We start from the raw sequence: 17,378 nt of genomic DNA, 5'->3' as shown, positions 1-17,378 counted from the left end.
CAGCAACTGGTGCGTTGCCTCGGCCGCTTCCGCTGCCCAGCCGAGGGCGAGGAGGGCGCCGTGGAGTTCCTGGAGCAGGCCCAGCAGGTGAGCGGGCTCCTGGCGCAGCTGTGGCGCGCACAGCCCGCCGCCATCCTTCCCTGCCTCAAAGAGCTGTTCGCGGTCATCTCCTGCACAGGTGCGTGTGCGGCCGGGGCAGGAGCGCGGGCACGTCGAGGTCCTGGGTGGGCGCTTGGGCAGGTGGCTGTACGTGCGGATCTCTGCATGCGGGCGCCCGTGTGGCACGAGTGTGCCAGGGGCGAATGCTCAGGTGGAGGACTGCAGCCTGTCTTCATATAGGTGGCACAACTATCTAGAACACTTGCTGTGGGTCCTCTCCTGCAGTGGGTGTTGGAAATGTAGGGAGGAGCACACTGGTGTGAGAAGGACAGGGGTCAGTCTGGCTACAGGGAGGAACAGGAAGTTGAGCAAACCACAGGATTTGGGGCGGGGGAGCGGGGGTCATTATGGCCTTCGGGTTAGGTGAGTTTGATAGAAGCTATCACTTTAGAGCCAGGAGTTGACAGATTGGTGGCACCTGGCAGCAGGGGCAAGGTTCCCTGGGCAGGCAGAGGTGAGGGTCTGGAGAGATGATGGAGTCTGCTGTGCAGACTCGGAAACGTAAAAATCTTGATCCTCCATTGACAACCGTGGAACTTAGACTACAGTGCAAGTGAGTGAAAGCAGATGTGTGCCTTCCCTGATGATGAGGCTCTCCAGGGGAAGGGAAGGGAAGGGAATGCAGCCGGCTGGGTGAAGAACTGAGGACAGTAGACTTTGAGAAGGAAATGCTCTTTCTCATCTAGGCCTCTGTGCGGCTCCACTTGGAGTATCTCCTTCCTCCAGTCCACACAGCCCTCCCACCTTCTCTAGTAGCCCCAGCGTTTCCCCTTCTAAAGGCCTTGCCCTTACACCCACTGTTGATCAGTGCTTCGTCTGTGCCCAGCACAGGAATAGCCTCAAGGCTGTGCTAGTGAAGGTTTGTTGAGTGAGGGTTAGGTGGAACCAGAGACTTTGCTTGCTATAGGAGAGGAGGTGGCCTCTGCTGTGCTCTTCGCAGAGGCCCAGCCTGGTTCGTTGGCTGCTGCAGGGCATGGTGTGCTGGGGGAAGGGAGGGGCCTGCCTCCCTGCTGAGCTCAGCCCTGTCGCCTGTTCCAGAGGAGGAGCCACCATCTAGCGCTTTGGCCAGCGTGGTCCAGCACCTCCCATTGGAGCTCATGGATGGTGTTGTACGGAACCTCAGCAATGATGACAGTGTGACGGACTCGCAGATGCTGACTGCCATCAGCAGGTGGGACGCTGAGGCTGAGCCATGGTCAGGGCTGGGGCCCCTCCCTCTCTTCCTCTCAGAAGCCCCTTCTCCTGGGTGGGACACTGGGCTAGATTTGGAGTCAGAGGGCCCAGGCCCTCATGTGTGTTCCATCATCCATCCTTTCTTGAGCCCTGCTCTGTGCCTTGCCTGGGGCTGGATGTGGGGAACACAGAGAGCCTGCCCGATTGATGCTGTCAGGCCAGGTACCAGCAGTGTGACCCTGGACATGCCAATGAGCTTTCAGCCTCAGTTTCCCCCTCTGTAAAAGCAGAGGTGGGTGGTGGCATAAGAAGCTGTCAGGCATCCTTGGGGTTGGGTAAGAGGGTGAGAGTGCTTCACGAGGTGCTTTCTGAGTGGGGCAAACATGAGAAGCAGAGTGGGGCAAACTTTTCAGCTCACAGAGTCCTTGCATATCCCCCACCTCATCTGAACATCCTCCTCCCTGTGATCTAGACTCACCTGCCTGTCCAGTTGTGCCAGAATATGCTGCCTCCCCTCCTCCCTGCAGGCCTTTGCCTATGCAGACCCCGTCCACCTGGCATGCCTCCCTCTGCCATTCTTTCCATCCCGTGTGCAGATCCACCGTCTCCGTAGGGCCTTCCTGGATTCCTTGCCTTTAGTGGGTAAGAGTGTGGGCTCTCAAGGTAAGTTGCTAGAGGTCAAATCCCGCCCCTACCACTTCTTGCCTGTGTGACTTTGGACAAGTTACTCAACCTCTCTGTTTGAGTTTCCTCAACTGTAAAATGGAGTATAACCAAACCCATCATCTAGGTTGTTGTGAGGATTAAACTGAGTAAAACGAGATAATACCCGTAATGTGCCTAGAACTGTGCTGTGGGAGTCGCCGTTATCATCATTGTTGTGACTTTGCTGTCACGGTTATGTCTCTTTCTAGCACAGTCCGCTGAGTCTAGGCTGTTTTCCTGAGCACTGACAGCGTGGCAGCTGTGCGCTCAGCCCGCACAGGCAGGCTGTGCTGTGGGATCCAGAGGGGCTGATACATGTAAAACTGATGGAATATCCTGCTCAACAGTGAATACGACCTAAGTGTTAGCTGCTGTTATCTCCTTTAATCCATACAAGAACCCTCTGAGGGAGGTATTATCCCCATTTTACAGAGGAAGAAACTGAGGCCCAGAGCAGGGAAGTGGCTTGCTCTGGGTCACACAGCAAGAGCTTGCTTCTGGAAACCGGAGCTTCTGGCCCAGGAGCAGTGCCCTTCCAGGCAGAAGCAGCTGCAAGCCTTGTTCTGGCACTGCAACCAGCGTGGAGGGGCGAGGCTTGGGGTGCCGAGAGGGCCTGGCTCCCTTCCTGATGGGCTGGGAGCCTCAGTATCTGGCAGGTGGCTATGCTGAGCTCATGCTTTTCCCAGCCATGTGTGGTTCAGACCACAGACCCCGGGGCTGCCTTTTAAAGGCGTGAGTCAATGTGGGAACGCAGGACATTACGGCTGGCCCCTGGGCTGTCCTCACCCCAGCATTGTGGGTGTCCCTCGTCCCTGTGTCACTGTCACTCCCCTCACCAGGATGATTGACTGGGTGTCCTGGCCCCTGGGGAAGAACATTGACAAGTGGATCATTGCACTACTGAAGGGCCTGGCTGCTGTTAAGAAGTTCAGCATCTTGATCGAGGTTTCGCTCACCAAAATTGAGAAGGTTGGTGCCCCTGTCCTAGCCCAGACTTACAGCCTTTTGCACTAGGCTCTTGCCAGGGGCGGTGCAGGTCTGGGAGGGCAGAGCATCGGGCCTCCCCACCAAGCTCACTGTGTGACCTGGGCGAATTCACTGCCCCTCTCTGGGCCTCAGATTCTCCCCGTTAGTTTCCCTGACTGCTCATCCAAGTATGTGTGTGTCACTTTTGGTCTGTCCATGCATTCCTCAGAAATCTATCTTACTGTCCATCTTGCCATCTGTCTGTCCATCTGGGTCTGTGAGCACCTCAGTGTTTATCCCTCTGTGTGGCTTTGAACTCTAGGGTGTCTCAGAGCCCCCTCTCGGGCCTGTGATTGCACTTGGCCTCGGTGGCTCAGGCCCGGGGACTCCTGACCAGGGACTCTCTTCTAGGTTTTCTCTAAGCTGCTGTACCCCATCGTCCGGGGAGCTGCCCTGTCTGTGCTCAAGTACATGCTCCTGACCTTCCAGCACTCCCACGAAGCCTTCCACCTGGTAAGGGCCCTGCCTGCTGCCCCTGGGCTCTTGGTGCAGGTCACTTGGCTGAGGCCAAACAGCTGAGGCATGGGCTCTGGCCTCCCTTTGGCTGTGAGGAGAGTAGTAGTCATCCTATTTTGCAGATGAAGAAACTGAGGCAGGGTGTCTTAGATCATATGTCTGGGAAAAGGAGTCACCTGCCTGCAGAGTTGAGAGCCCCATCTGGGTCGGGGGACAGTGGTCAGGTGGGCAAGCCTCCCTACCTCAGAGAGTGCTGCGTGCTGTCAGCAGGGACCACAGCCCCGTGTCTCAGGTGGGCGGGTTGGTGCTGAGCCTGACCCAGCTCTGCTCCCACAGCTCCTCCCTCACATCCCCCGCATGGTGGCCTCTCTGGTCAAGGAGGACTCGAACTCGGGGACCAGCTGCCTGGAGCAGCTGTCAGAGCTGGTCCACTGCATGGTGTTCCGGTTCCCGGGCTTCCCCGATCTGTATGAGCCTGTCATGGAGGCCATCAAGGTGAGTGACGGTCCCCTACTTGGGCCTCGCCCCACTCTGACAAAGGTGCCAGTGTGGGCCTTCCTGTGGGCCATACCACAGCTTGGTGGCAGTCCCCGTCACCTCCCCAGGTCCATCATGTGCCTCAAGCACACTGAGCCACTCACGTTCCCCAAGTGCCCGGGCTGCCTTATGGCTGCTCTGAGCTTTTGCACACGCTGTGCTCTCTGACCGTAAACCCTTCTCTGTCACTGTAGTGTGGACATTAAAACACTTTCTCTTTCTCTGCTCTGCCTGGACAGCTCCTACTTACCTTGTAAGTCTCTGTTCTAGTGTTACTTCCCTCAGGACGCCTTCCCTGATCACTGTCAGTACTCCGCTGCCTCCACCAGGCTGGAGCAGGACCTCGCTGGGCTCCCACAGTCTTGGCACATCCCGCTGTCACGTGTTGTCACTGTCTGCCTCCCTTGCCAGACTGTGAGCCCTCCAGACCAGGGATAATTTACAGTTGTTCACGTGACTTTACTGATGTCCTGCTCTGCACCAAGCCCAGGCTGGGAACTGGGGGCACGGGTGTGAAGCAAACGGAGTCTCCTCCATTGAGGGGATCGCAGCCCAGTGAGGGTGACAGACTTGAATACAAGAAACTCTGGTCGGAGCAGCTTTTGAAAATGTCTACAAGGTTTGACTTGAGAGCAGCGAGAAACCAGAGGAAGGAAAGATCTTCTCCAGTTACAGAAGACAGATGAGGCCTCTAAGAAGAAAGGGTGTCTTAGAGGCCTCATTAAGCTGGGCTTGACAGGTTGCCAGGATCTGACAATGACTGACATCTGTGGCGACTGCTACACTTGACAGTGTTTTCCTGTATGTTATGTCTTCTGATGCTCGCAAGAAACCTACAAAGAAGATATGGTTCATTTCAATCTCATAGATGAGGAAAGGGAGACTTGCAGGTTTGGTGACTTGTGCAAAGTCACGGAGGTAGTGAGACATGTAGCTGGAGTCTGGACGGCAGAGCCCTTCCCCATTGCCTGATAGAGAAGGCAGGTTGGGCGGGGCGAAGGGGTCTAGGTAGGTGGCCCTTGCAGAACCTTTGATCTGACTTTCACATCTGCAGCACAGCAGACGAGATAACCTGGAAAGTGTCCTGCTACAAAACAGCTAGAAATGCTTGTTAAAATGTAACAAACATCACTTGAAGTACATAGCTGAACTTGCAGGAAAGTAAGGGGGAGTCCCCAGGGGCCAAAAAGGAAGAGAGAACTGAATTCCAGAGTGGTAGGTGAGAAACGAGGCTCTTCCTCTGGGGTGAGGCAGGCGCGTGGGTGAGATGGCCAATCTCAGTCACAAAGGGGCTTGAGTTGGTAGGGACAGGAGGTGAGACTTAGGGCCTATCCCCAGCAGGGAGTTAGCACTAAGAAGCCCACTAAAAAGCCAGGACCCAAGAAAGGTTTTACCATTAGCAAAAGAATGGTCTGGGGAAAAATATGCACATGTTTTTTTTTTGGAGACGGAGTCTCGCTCTGTCACCCAAGCTGGAGTGCTGTGGCCGGATCTCAGCTCACTGCAAGCTCCGCCTCCCGGGTTCACGCCATTCTCCTGCCTCAGCCTCCCGAGTAGCTGGGACTACAGGCGCCGCCACCTCGCCCGGCTAGTTTTTTGTAGTTTTTAGTAGAGATGGGATTTCACCGTGTTAGCCAGGATGGTCTCGATCTCCTGACCTCGTGATCCACCCGTCTCGGCCTCCCAAAGTGCTGGGATTACAGGCTTGAGCCGCCACCGCGCCCGGCCGCACGTGGTTTTAAATAGACATCGGGGAACTTTTCTGGCTTGTTCTGGGCTCTGGATTAGGAGAAAAATGTAATCAGTGGCCTGCTCTCATGTGGATTTAGGGGTTCAAATTAATATCATTTTGGGGGTTGTGGCCCTTCCCCACGTTAAAATTAGTCATAAACTTGTAGTACCCACGGGTAACCTGGTAGAAAGACATAAATCGAGCCATAAAGGTAAAGTTCTACTGAAAATGAGTTTATAGTCCAAAAATTATAAAACACGCAAAGGAACAATGCTGCATGAAAGACAGTTGGTAGATGCAATAAACAAAACTTCTGCTATTTACTTAGATCTTCTCAGTTTTTCAAACTAGACACGAGAAAGAACTTTTGATAATCAAAGCTGACTTCCAGTGGAAGGGGCTGCCATGATCGGCCATGAGCCCCGACAGTGGAGGCGGATAAGTGGACCTTGCTGTGTCAGGTGTGTTGCCCAAGGGTTTCTACATGGAAGGGGAGGTAGGAGGAAAGCTTGGAGATGCTGTGGCTGGGTCTGTTCCCTGCTAGATTGTGAGCTGCTGTGGGCAAGAACCCTGTCCTTTTGATCTTTGTGCCTAGTAGATGTCTGTGAGCAAATGAGTGGGATCTTGTTCGAGCAGCACGGTAGTGTGGAGAATGCTGTAATGAAGGTGCAGGCAGAGAGGAGGGACCCTGCCCTGGGCACTGAGGAAAACCCATGATGAATGAGATGCAGGCTTTCCACAGCAGGGGCTCATGGATTGTCTGATCCAGGGGACGAGGGCAGTCTGCACATACCTGTACCAGTAGGGGCAGGGAGTTAGGCTTTATAAGATGATACGGATACAGTCCTTCTCAAGGACTCCGTGCTTTGAGAAGATCCTGGAAAGCTTCATAGAGGGGGGATACAGGAGTTTGATCTTGCTGGATGGGGACTAGAAAAGGACACTCTGGATACCTCGGAGGGAGAGGCATGGAAGTGGGAACATGTGAGGTTAGTTTGGTGGTAATGTGTGAGGGGAAGGGAGGTGAGAAAAACCAGCAGAGCAGTGCCTTGAAAACTAGGTTGAGCCACTCGGCTAGATCTGGGCTTCTTGAACGTTTTCATCCAAGTACTTGACGTCAGAGAGGGGAACTCACCCAAAGCAGCCTGACATGAGCTCTGAGTTTCTCTACAACCTCACTTTATCTCAAAGACTCAAGTATATACGTTGTAATTATAAACATGTTTTAATATTCCATATTTTTCTTTGAATGTTAGAAAAGGTGGCTTTACATTTGTTCTGTGGCTTTGAACACTCCTTCGTACAAGCCAGTTTGAGAGGCGAGGCAGCAAATTATAGGATTTTACTGCTTATAAAATTATTTTGCGTGGGTTCTGTGAGTACATCCTTTTGTACATATACCTTTGTAAATAAGCTCTGGAAAGTTCTCTGACTTAGGCAGATGTATCAGGTTGTGGCAGTTTCTCTGGAAGCTGTGGTACTTGCCAAGGGAGCCATCACATGTCAGTTTCTAGTAACATTAGGTTCTTAAGTGATTTTGAAGTTTTTATTTTCTTGAGTATAAAGTTACCTTCTTTGGGAATAATGGCATTTGATTTTGTTCCTAGCATGGATATTTTTGCATCTTCTCTGTGTGTGCACAGATGTGTGGGGTTCTGTCTGCCTTTTTGCCTCCATTTGTTCATGTTGTGGGGTAGGGGGGCAGACAAGTAGGGCATTAGATAGGGCATCATGAAAACAAAAAGGAAGGGACGAGGAAGATACTGAGCCTGTATCTTATCTGTCTCCCTGCTGGCATCTCCTTGGTATGTGTGTGTGTTTTTAATCATCTGTGAGAAGTGACTGACTGCTCTGATAAATTATCTGATAAATTATCTTGGGAGGTGAATGAGCAAAAGTGTTAAACCCCACTGGGTGAGCAAGACCTTTTGTGGGAGCCACAGGATGTGCACTGGGAAGACGAGGGCTTTGGATGCCGAGCTGTTTTGAAGCTCCTTGGACAAATCTAAGGCCTTGTGGCCAGGATCTGGAAATAAGACCAGGGCTAGAGGAACCGTTAGGAATGTTGCTGAAATCTAAGTAGCAGGACGTGGTGCTTAGATGTTGCTCTTTGGAAGATACCTCTAGCATCATTAGAACTAGTGCTCAGTGGTATTCTTAGGTGCAGCTGTTTGATGTGACACAGATAATGAATGGGAAGCATGCTAAGGACCAAGACGCATACCTCACACCCCAGAGATTTGCCCACTGTCCTGACTGTAGGGTCAAGTTTTGGGGAGGTGACTTTTCTCTTGAAAGCTGATTCTGCAAATCTAAAAGTCAAGGGTGGAAATGGGCACATCGTTGTGTGCCCGCACCGTGAAAATGTAGGGTGCCAGACTGACACAAGGTAGGCGCATCCTCACTTGACAGATGAGGAAACTGAATCAGAGAGCCTCAGCACCACCAGACAGCTAGTACGGACCCGAGTTGGAGCTGGCACTGACATCCTGACACTACTGGATTTGGCCTGTGGGCCAGGGTTGGCATTGCCTGAGCTCTTTTAAGAACATGCATATTCTTCACTTACTGGCAATGACCCTGGACTATTATTTTCTGTCTGAATCTTCATTTTTTCCATCTATAAAATGGGAATTATGCCATCTTAAGGCAGTCATGACCTGAAAGTCCATGGAGGCAGCCCATATGTCAACTGAAGGGGTTTGGAAGCAGGGGACTGTTCACACACACCCCAGAACATCTGTGGGGGGGGGGGTTGTGCCTGGGAGGTCATGGGGTTGGCTGTATCTGAGAAGGCCTCCCAGAAGAGGTGATATTTTTTTGAGCTGACCCTGGTGCCTACCATCCTGCCTGCCTGCTTATTCCCTCCTCAGGACCTCCACGTTCCCAATGAGGACCGCATCAAGCAGCTGCTAGGGCAGGATGCCTGGACTTCGCAGAAGAGCGAGCTGGCAGGTTTCTATCCCCGTCTCATGGCCAAGTCAGACACGGGCAAGATTGGTCTCATCAACCTGGGCAACACGTGCTACGTCAACAGCATCCTTCAGGCCTTGTTCATGGCATCTGAGTAGGTGCTGCTTTGGAATTCCCTGTCTGCCCTTGCTTCTCTCCTCTGGGCTCCCTGATGACAGGTGGAAAGGTGTGGGGGGCGGGGGTTGGAGAGGGTGGGCCTTGCTTTGCATTGCCGGCATGATTCCCTGAGGTCTGTGGGGACTGAGAGCCTCAGGCCATCGCCAAGGCAGTAGGTCAGGACTGAATGGGAACTGAAGAAGGGGCTTGAGGGGCTGGGCAGCACTGGGAAGGGGGTCTGCTCTGGGCTGGCTGACATCACTGACTCTTCTCCTGGAGTCCATGGGGGTGGATTCTGTCTTCCAGAATAGAACTCCCACCCGTCCTAGTATTAGACATCTCTCTTTTAAAATGAAACCAACACAGTCTTTATAATCTATGGCCACCTATCTACCTTATGGCTTACTTAAAAGATCAAAGTTTCAGCTTTGATTCAGTGAAAATAAGCTTTGATTCTGGCTTATCATATGTCCTCAAGTCAGTTTCTTTTCTCTGAGCGTCAGTTCAGTGGGAGGAGATTGGAGCTGATCTCCAAGGCTGCTGCACATTCTTCTCAAAATGCCTGGTGAAGGACTAGTTTTGTTTTTCTTTTCTAAATTCCAGTCTGCTGCAGAATATTACTTTGGTAAAATATAACAAAATGACTTACTAGAAAAACGGTCACATGCTTGTATGGTCGTTGTGATGTTAAAATGCTATGTATGTTTCTAAGTGCTCACTCGACTTCTGACCTTACCTTGGACTGAGACCAGCCAGGTGGCCCACACTTTGCCTAGGGCTCTTCCGTGCGGTGGGCTGAGTCTGGAGAGCGCATGGGCAATCTGCCCAGAGCTGCTTGTGAGATCAAGAAATAAGCTGCAGCCTGGGAATTGGCTTGTTCCAGAGAATGTTCGTGTAGGGAGGGGAGCTGTCTCCTATAGGATCAGACCCTTCCCACTAGGAGCCAGTCCACCCATCCCCACAGGGTCCTCTTCTTTCAGCGTATTCCTCACATTGACCTCTGCCTCCCTCATTGGAAGGCAGGGGAACAGCTTGAGGTGGCTCTAGGGGCAGCGGCCAGGGCCCTCACAGGGGCTGTAGGAGTCGATTGGAGGGCCCAGGTCAGAGCAGGGCCTGCTGCTCTGGAGGCGGATAAGTGTCTTTCCCCAGGGAGGCAGCTAAGAAGGGAGTGTGAGGGGCTGCTGCGGCTGGGATGATATTGGCGTGGATCCTGTGGCATGTCCCAACCCTAGAACCCTGGGACCACAGGACCTTAGGACATGTGAATCTTTGAGTCCTGAAGTTATGGGTCTCAGAGCTGGAAGGGGCTACAAGGGTCACCTTTGTACCCTTCATTGTCCAAAACTTGTCTATTGTTGTGTTCCTGACCTCAGATACCCCAGCCTGAGTTGTTCACCTGCTCTTCCTCCCCAGTCCCTGGCCTCTGGCTCCATCCTGGGGTAGAAGTATCTGTTCTGCCTTTGGCCTGGAGGCTCCGGGCTGCCTGTGACATGCATGACTAGAGACTCCTTGGGGGTCCACGGCTTACCTTGGGTGCCCCTGCTTTGTTTTGAAGCTTCAGACACTGTGTGCTCCGCTTGACTGAGAACAACTCACAGCCGCTGATGACCAAGCTGCAGTGGCTCTTTGGCTTCCTAGAGCACAGCCAGGTGAGTGTAGGGGGAGTCAGAACGGGGTGGAGAGGCAGCTCTGGTCAGGCCCCGACATGGACACCTTTCCCTTCCCCAGGACCTGCCTGCATCTGGCTGTCATCTCCCATGTCAGTAGCTGAGCCCCCAGCGGGGCTGGCATATGGAGCTAATTTAGTGCCCTGCTGGGGCAGGAGGAGGGCCCCCTTCAGCCCTGTCCCTCGTTGTGCTGCCCAATCTCCCCCTTCGGCAATTCAGTCCATCGCATTATGGTGTTGCCATAGTCCATCTTATGCTGCTATAACCAAATACTTGAGACTTGGTGATTTACGAAGAAATTTATTTCTCAGTTTTGGAGGCTGGGAGGCCCAAGATCGAGGGGCTGTGTCTGGTGAGGGCCTTCTTGCTGCATTACAATGTGGTGGAAGGCATCCCGGTGTGAGAGCATCCATGAGAAGGGAAAGCGGGGTGAACTCATCCTTTTATCAGGAACCTGCTCCTGTCTCATGTGCACCGCTGGGGAAAGCAGATGGCCTGTGATAGGGAATTAATACATTCATGAGGGCAAAGTGCTCAGGACCTCCTCCCCTCTTGAAGGTCCCACCTCTCAACACTGCTTCTCTGGGGACTATGTTTCCAACACATGCTTTTTGGAGGACACAGTCACACCACAGCATGTTGCTTCATTCTGCTGTCATTGTTGAGTACCCACATGTCCAGGCAGCCTGAGAGCTATTGAGAGTACAGAGGTGAATAGAACAAACACCATCTCTCTGCCCTCATGGAGCCCAAAGCCTTTGGCCAGGGATTATACAAAGCTGTGTGTGGGGGCACAGAGATGAGTAATCCCTCCCTGGCTCATGGAGGGAAGGGAAAGGTCAGTGAGGGAGGGTTGGGAAGACCACATGGAAGAGGCGGTGCTGTATCTGGGACTCATCTTGACGGGAGAGAATGGCAGTGAGCGGAGGCAGGGAGAGAATGTCTGAGGTGTGCCAGGGAGAGCAGATTCCTAGAGGCTCGTTCATCTCTGTGATCCCCATGCCCTGCTCAGCCCTGCTCAGAGGCATAGACATGTGGGCTGGGATGGGTTGGGGACAATAAAAAGCAGGGAGGACTTCATGGAGGAGGCCGGGAGGTTTGAGGCCGAGGGTATGAGGTAGACCGTCAGGCCTAACCTGTGGAGAGCTGGCTGGTGAGTGGCCTCCTGCTCCTGACCCTGCGTTTCACCTGCCTTGTCCTAGCGGCCTGCCATTTCCCCAGAGAACTTCCTTTCTGCATCCTGGACGCCCTGGTTCAGCCCTGGCACCCAGCAGGACTGCTCAGAGTATCTGAAGTACCTGCTGGATCGGTAAGGGGGCCAGGGCCACGCGAAGGCTCCAGGTCTAGAAGGTCCCTGGGGGCAAGCTCAGTACCTCTGAGCTGTGTTGCAGCTTCCGGGGAATAAGTGTGCTGCCTCGAACATGTGGAGGGCTTGGAGAAGGGGTGTGCTGGAAGGGCAGGGACTGAGTGTGAGGGAGATTTGGTAGATGCTGAATGGAAGTGACCTCTGGGAGGTCATCGTGTACATCTGCACACTGGGCCGTGCATCTTTGTCACTGCTATGGAAGCACGTTACATAGCTCCAGCAAGTCTTTACGTAGGGTGTGTGGGTGAGTCTAGCAAGCGTGCTGTGTGAGCACATATGTGGATGTGTGAGCGTTTGGTACGTGTGTGTGGCTGTTGGGGAAGATAGATGGGCATGGATAAGCTGAGTGCCCTGGAAGGGGACCCACATGTACATATAGAGACTTTGCTCCCTGCCCCAGGCTGCACGAAGAGGAGAAAACAGGCACAAGGATCTGCCAGAAACTCAAGCAGTCCAGCTCGTCCTCCCTGCCCGAGGAGCCGCTGGCCCCAAGTTCAACCTCTGTGGAGAAAATGTTTGGAGGCAAGATAGTGACTCGAATCTGCTGTCTCTGCTGCCTCAACGTCTCCTCCCGGGAGGAGGCCTTCACGGACCTCTCTCTCGCCTTCCCTCCTCCTGAGCGCTGTCGCCGCCGCCGCCTGGGCTCTGTGATGCGCCCTACAGGAGACATCACAGCCCAGGAGTTGCTCCCAACAGCCAGTGCACAGGGGCCAGGCCGGGTGGGTCCTCGGAGGCAAAGGAAACGCTGCATCACAGGGGACACCCCCCCCACCAGCCTGGACATTGAAGGCCTGGACTCCAAGGAAGCTGGTGGGCAGAGCAGTCAGGAGGAAAAGGTAGAGAGGGATGAAGAAGGGAAGGAGGAGGGAACGGAGAAGGAAGAAGCGGGGGAGGAGGAGGAAAGCACCAGAGGGGAGGAAGAGAGGGAGAAAGAGGAGGAGGTAGAAGAGAAGGTGGAGAAGGAGACAGAAAAGGAGGCTGAGCAGGAAAAGGAAGAAGACAGCCTGGGAGCAGGGAGCCACCCAGATGCTGCCATCCCCTCCGGGGAGCAGATGTGTGGCTCTGAGGGCTCCCGCTCTGTCCTGGACCTGGTCAACTACTTCCTGTCCCCCGAGAAGCTGACAGCAGAAAACCGCTACTACTGCGAGTCGTGTGCCTCCTTGCAGGATGCCGAGAAGGTGGTGGAGCTGAGCCAAGGGCCGCGCTACCTCATCCTCACACTGCTGCGCTTCTCCTTTGACCTGCGCACCATGCGGCGCCGCAAGATCCTGGATGACGTCTCCATCCCCCTGCTGCTCCGCCTACCGCTGGCTGGTGGCCGGGGCCAGGCCTATGACCTCTGCAGCGTTGTGGTACACTCTGGAGTGTCTTCCGAGAGTGGTCACTACTACTGCTATGCTCGCGAGGGCGCTGCCCGCCCTGCCCCTTCTCTGGGAACTGCTGATAGGCCAGAGCCCGAGAACCAGTGGTACCTGTTCAATGACACTCGGGTGTCCTTCTCTTCCTTCGAATCTGTCAGCAACGTCACCTCCTTCTTCCCCAAGGACACAGCCTATGTGCTCTTTTACCGGCAGCGGCCCAGGGAAGGGCCCGAGGCTGAGTCGGGCTCTTCTAGAGTCCGAACAGAGCCCACCCTGCACAAGGACTTGATGGAAGCCATTTCCAAAGACAACATCCTTTACCTACAGGTGAGCTGAGCCGTGGGGCCTTTGATCTGATCTCCTGGTGGAGGGAGTCCAGTCCCACTACTGGCTTAGATAAGTCATTTCCCCTCTAAGTCTTTTTTAAAAATCCCATTCATCCATTGCTCAGTGCTGGGCATATACTGGTGGCCCAGACAGACCTAATCCCTTACTTCCAAGTAACAGACACTGAATAATGAATGACACAGGTTTATTTTTTCTTTAAGTCCCAGGGTACATGTGCAGAATGTGCAGATTTGTTACTTAAAGGTGTGCCATGGTGGTTAGATGCACAGATCAACCCATCACCTAAGTATTAAGCCCTGTATCTGTTAGCTATTCTTCCTGAAGCCCTCCCTCCCCCGCCACCCCCAGCAGGCCCTCGTGGGTGTTGTTCCCCTCCCACCCCCAGCAGGTGTCCATGTGTTCTCATTGTTCAGCTCCCACTTACAAGGGCATGTGGTATTTGGTTTTCTGTTCCTGTGTTAATTTGCTGAGGATAATGGCTTCCAGCTCCATCCATGTCCCTGCAAAGGACATGATCTCATTCCTTTTTATGGCTGCACAGTATTCCATGGTGTATGTGTGCCACATTTTCTTTATCCAGTCTATGATTGATGGGCATTTGGGTTGATTCCATGTCTTTGCTATTGTGAAATGTGCTGCAGTGAACATACATGTTCATGTGTCTTCATATTAGAATGACTTATATTCCTTTGGGTGTATACCCAGTAATGGGATTGCTGGGTCAAATGGTATTTCTGCCTCTAGGTCTTTGAGGAATTGGCCACACTGTCTTCCATGATGGCTGAATTAATTTACACTCCCACCAACAGTGTAAAGGCATTCCTATTTCTCTGCAACCTCACCAGCATCTGTTTCCTGACTTTTTAATCACTATTCTGGCTTACTTGAGATAGTATCTCATTGTGGTGGGGATTTGCATTTCTCTCATGGTCAGTGATGTGGAGTTTTTCTTTCATGTGTTTGTTGGCCACATGAATGTCTTTTAAGAAGTGTGTGTTCATCATATCCTTTGCGCACTTTTTAATGGGGTTTTTTTTTTGGACATTTAAGTTCCTTGTAGACTCTGGACATCAGACTTATGTCAGATGGGTAATTTGCAAAAATTTTCTCTCATTCTGTAGGTTGTCTGTTTACTCTGATGATAGTTTCTTGTGCTCTGTGTAAGCTCTTTAGTTTAATTAGATCCCGTTTGTCATATTTTTGCTTTTGTTGCAATTGCTTTTGGTGTTTTCATCATTAAATCTTGGCCTGTGCCCTGAATGGTATTGCCTAGATTTTCTTCTAGGGGTTTAATAGTTTTGGGTTTTACATTTAAGTCTTTAATCCATCTTCAGTGACTTTTTTGTATAAGGTGTAAGGGAGGTGTAATGCTTAATATTCGAGTTTCAGTATTCTGCCTATGGCTAGCCAGTTCTTCCAACACCATTTATTAAATAGGGAATCCTTTATCCATTGCTTGCTTTTGTCAGGTTTTTGAAGATGGTTGTAGGTGTGGAGTCTTATTTCTGAGTTCTGTCTTCTGTTCCATTGGTCTACGTGTCTATTTTTGTACCAGTACTAGGCTGTTTTGCTTACTGTAGCCTTGTATAGTTTGAAGTCAGGTAGGCATGAGGCCCATGAGGCCTCTGGTTTTGTTCTGTTTGCTTAGGATGGTCTTGGCTATATGGGCTTTTTGGCTCCATATGACTTTTTAAATATTTTCTAATTCTGTGAATGTGAATGGTAGTTTAATGGGAATAGCATTGAATCTGTTACATTGGGCCCTGTGGCCATTTTCATGCTGTTGAGTCTTCCTATCTATGAGCATGGACTGTTTTTCCATGTGTGTCCTCTCTTCACTTCCCTTGTTAGTTGTATTCCTAGGTATTTTATTCTCTCTGTAGCAGTTGTGAATGGGAGTTTGTTCATGATATGGCTCCCTGCTTGTTGGTGGTGTATAGGAATGCTAGCAATTTTTGCACGGTGGTTTTTGTATCCTGAGATTTGCTGAAGTTGCTTAACAGCTTAAGAAGCTCCTGGGCTGAGATGAGGTTTTCTAGATATAGAATCATGTTATCAATGCAGTTGTTTAATAAGTGTGCTGAAGGAGGAGCACAGGGACCAGCTGAGTCTGAGGGGGAAGAGGATGCTTCTGGGAGGGTGGTGTGTGTGTGTGTGTCATGCTACCCACGTGAGCCTATGTGCTATTTTACTGGCAGCGGCCCAGTGAGGGGCCTGAGGCGGGTTCTCAGGGACAGCTTCTGCCATGCTGTCCAGATGAAGGCAGGGTGGCGATAGGCTCTCCATGAGGCTGACCTCATGGTGGCAGGAGGATGCGTTTTCTCATAGGCAGAGCCCATTGCTGGTGATCACGAGGCCTGTAGACAGGTTCCCTTGTGGTGTGATGTGACCACCCCAGGCATCCTACCACTGAGCTGCACTGTCTCTAGGAGCCCTGATTCCTTCCTCTGTGTCTAGTCCCTGGGGACCCAGAGGAGCCACCTAAAGGTGTGCTGGGTAGACTCTGGCTTCAGGGGGGGAATTCTAAGTGTCCTCTCCTCTGTGTTCCCAGGAGCAGGAGAAGGAGGCCCGGAGCAGGGCGGCCTACATCTCTGCACTCCCCACATCTCCGCACTGGGGGAGGGGCTTTGATGAAGACAAGGATGAGGATGAAGGCTCTCCGGGGGGCTGCAATCCTGCAGGGGGTAATGGTGGTGACTTCCACAGACTGGTCTTCTGATGTGAACCTGCTGCCAACCTAACCCCTTCCCTCCAGGAGCCAGGTGGGGCCTGAAGGAGGCTGTGGAGGCAGGCTCAGTCCTGTAGTAGGCCTGATGGTACAGCTCATGGCACCTTAGTCCTCAGCCTGATGAAGGGTACACAGAGACTCTCAGATATGGAAGTGAGACCTAAGTCCCTCTCACAGGGGTTAAGTCCCATTAAGATTTTACACCCAAGTGTCCTGGTTAACTTGAAGCAGCTGAGATGGGCACACATGGGTCTTTGCCTCCCCCTCCCTCCCCAGCAGGTTCCCCATGCTGGAAGAGCTGATGTTCAGGAAATAGGGCTGGACCTCAGCTCTAATGTTTTGACATCAAGTACTATTTTCCTTCTGACTGCTCTACAGTAAAGCACAGCAGGATCCAAGCCTTGCACAAAGAAGGGGGCAGTGTTACCTCTGGCTGTCCTCTTGTTTCTCATATGGGGGTACCTGCACTGTCTGTACCTTTCTGAGAAGATCAGGTGGGAAGCAGCAGGGCCCTGGATCAGAGACCGAGAACTGCCCCCTTACCAAGCACCACTGCATGGTGGTGGGCTAGTTCCTCATAGCAGGAGGCCTTTGCCCCCACATCCCCTCCGCCCCAGCCTGCCTCAGGGCCTGAGAAGCCACCACTTGCATCCCCCTTCTGGTTAAGGTAGAGTCCTTATTTTACTGCAGAGGTGTTCATGTTCCTCGTGAAGTGTGGTCTCTTCTGAGGAAGCTAGTGGGCTCCTCTGATCAGTTGGCCTTTGTAGCTGTGAGAGCAGCCACCTGCAGGTTGGGTGAAGTGCCCTGACACTGCTGTAGCCCCTTCTAACTGAAGAGAAGACACCCATGTTCTTAAATAAATAAAACTAGGTTCTCTGAAGCCTAGCAAGAGATCGTTCTTCCTTGGTCTCAGGGGCTGTGATAGCCGCTGGATTTTTCTCATGGGGTCTGGAGAGGCTGATGGGTGGTAAGGTGAGGAGTCAGCCTGCCTCCCGGTGACATGTGAGATGCCACAGGGAGCTGAAAGCCCTCTACTGAAGTGTGGTGTAAG

General features: G+C 52.4%; 1 protein-coding gene across 1 annotated transcript in view; it reads left to right on the top strand.

Annotated features, from left to right (window-relative positions):
* The window catches only part of USP35 (ubiquitin specific peptidase 35), a 23,931-nt gene extending 7,133 nt beyond the window's left edge, over nucleotides 1-16,798 (top strand). Inside the window, exons 2-10 of the mRNA XM_011938916.1 lie at nucleotides 1,198-1,330; nucleotides 2,877-3,006; nucleotides 3,415-3,516; nucleotides 3,856-4,014; nucleotides 8,662-8,855; nucleotides 10,413-10,506; nucleotides 11,727-11,833; nucleotides 12,291-13,578; nucleotides 16,151-16,798. Coding sequence (XP_011794306.1) covers nucleotides 1,257-1,330; nucleotides 2,877-3,006; nucleotides 3,415-3,516; nucleotides 3,856-4,014; nucleotides 8,662-8,855; nucleotides 10,413-10,506; nucleotides 11,727-11,833; nucleotides 12,291-13,578; nucleotides 16,151-16,318 — 2,316 coding nt within the window. The 5' untranslated portion in view covers nucleotides 1,198-1,256 and the 3' untranslated portion in view covers nucleotides 16,319-16,798. The remainder of the gene's footprint in view (nucleotides 1-1,197; nucleotides 1,331-2,876; nucleotides 3,007-3,414; nucleotides 3,517-3,855; nucleotides 4,015-8,661; nucleotides 8,856-10,412; nucleotides 10,507-11,726; nucleotides 11,834-12,290; nucleotides 13,579-16,150) is intronic.
* Nucleotides 16,799-17,378: the final 580 nt, after the last annotated feature.

The sequence above is a fragment of the Colobus angolensis genome, unplaced genomic scaffold, assembly GCF_000951035.1.
Source record: "Colobus angolensis palliatus isolate OR3802 unplaced genomic scaffold, Cang.pa_1.0 Scaffold179, whole genome shotgun sequence".
Taxonomy (NCBI): Eukaryota; Metazoa; Chordata; class Mammalia; order Primates; family Cercopithecidae; genus Colobus; species Colobus angolensis.
The sequence above is the reverse complement of the archived record's forward strand: the minus strand, read 5'-3'. Positions and strand labels throughout refer to the sequence as shown.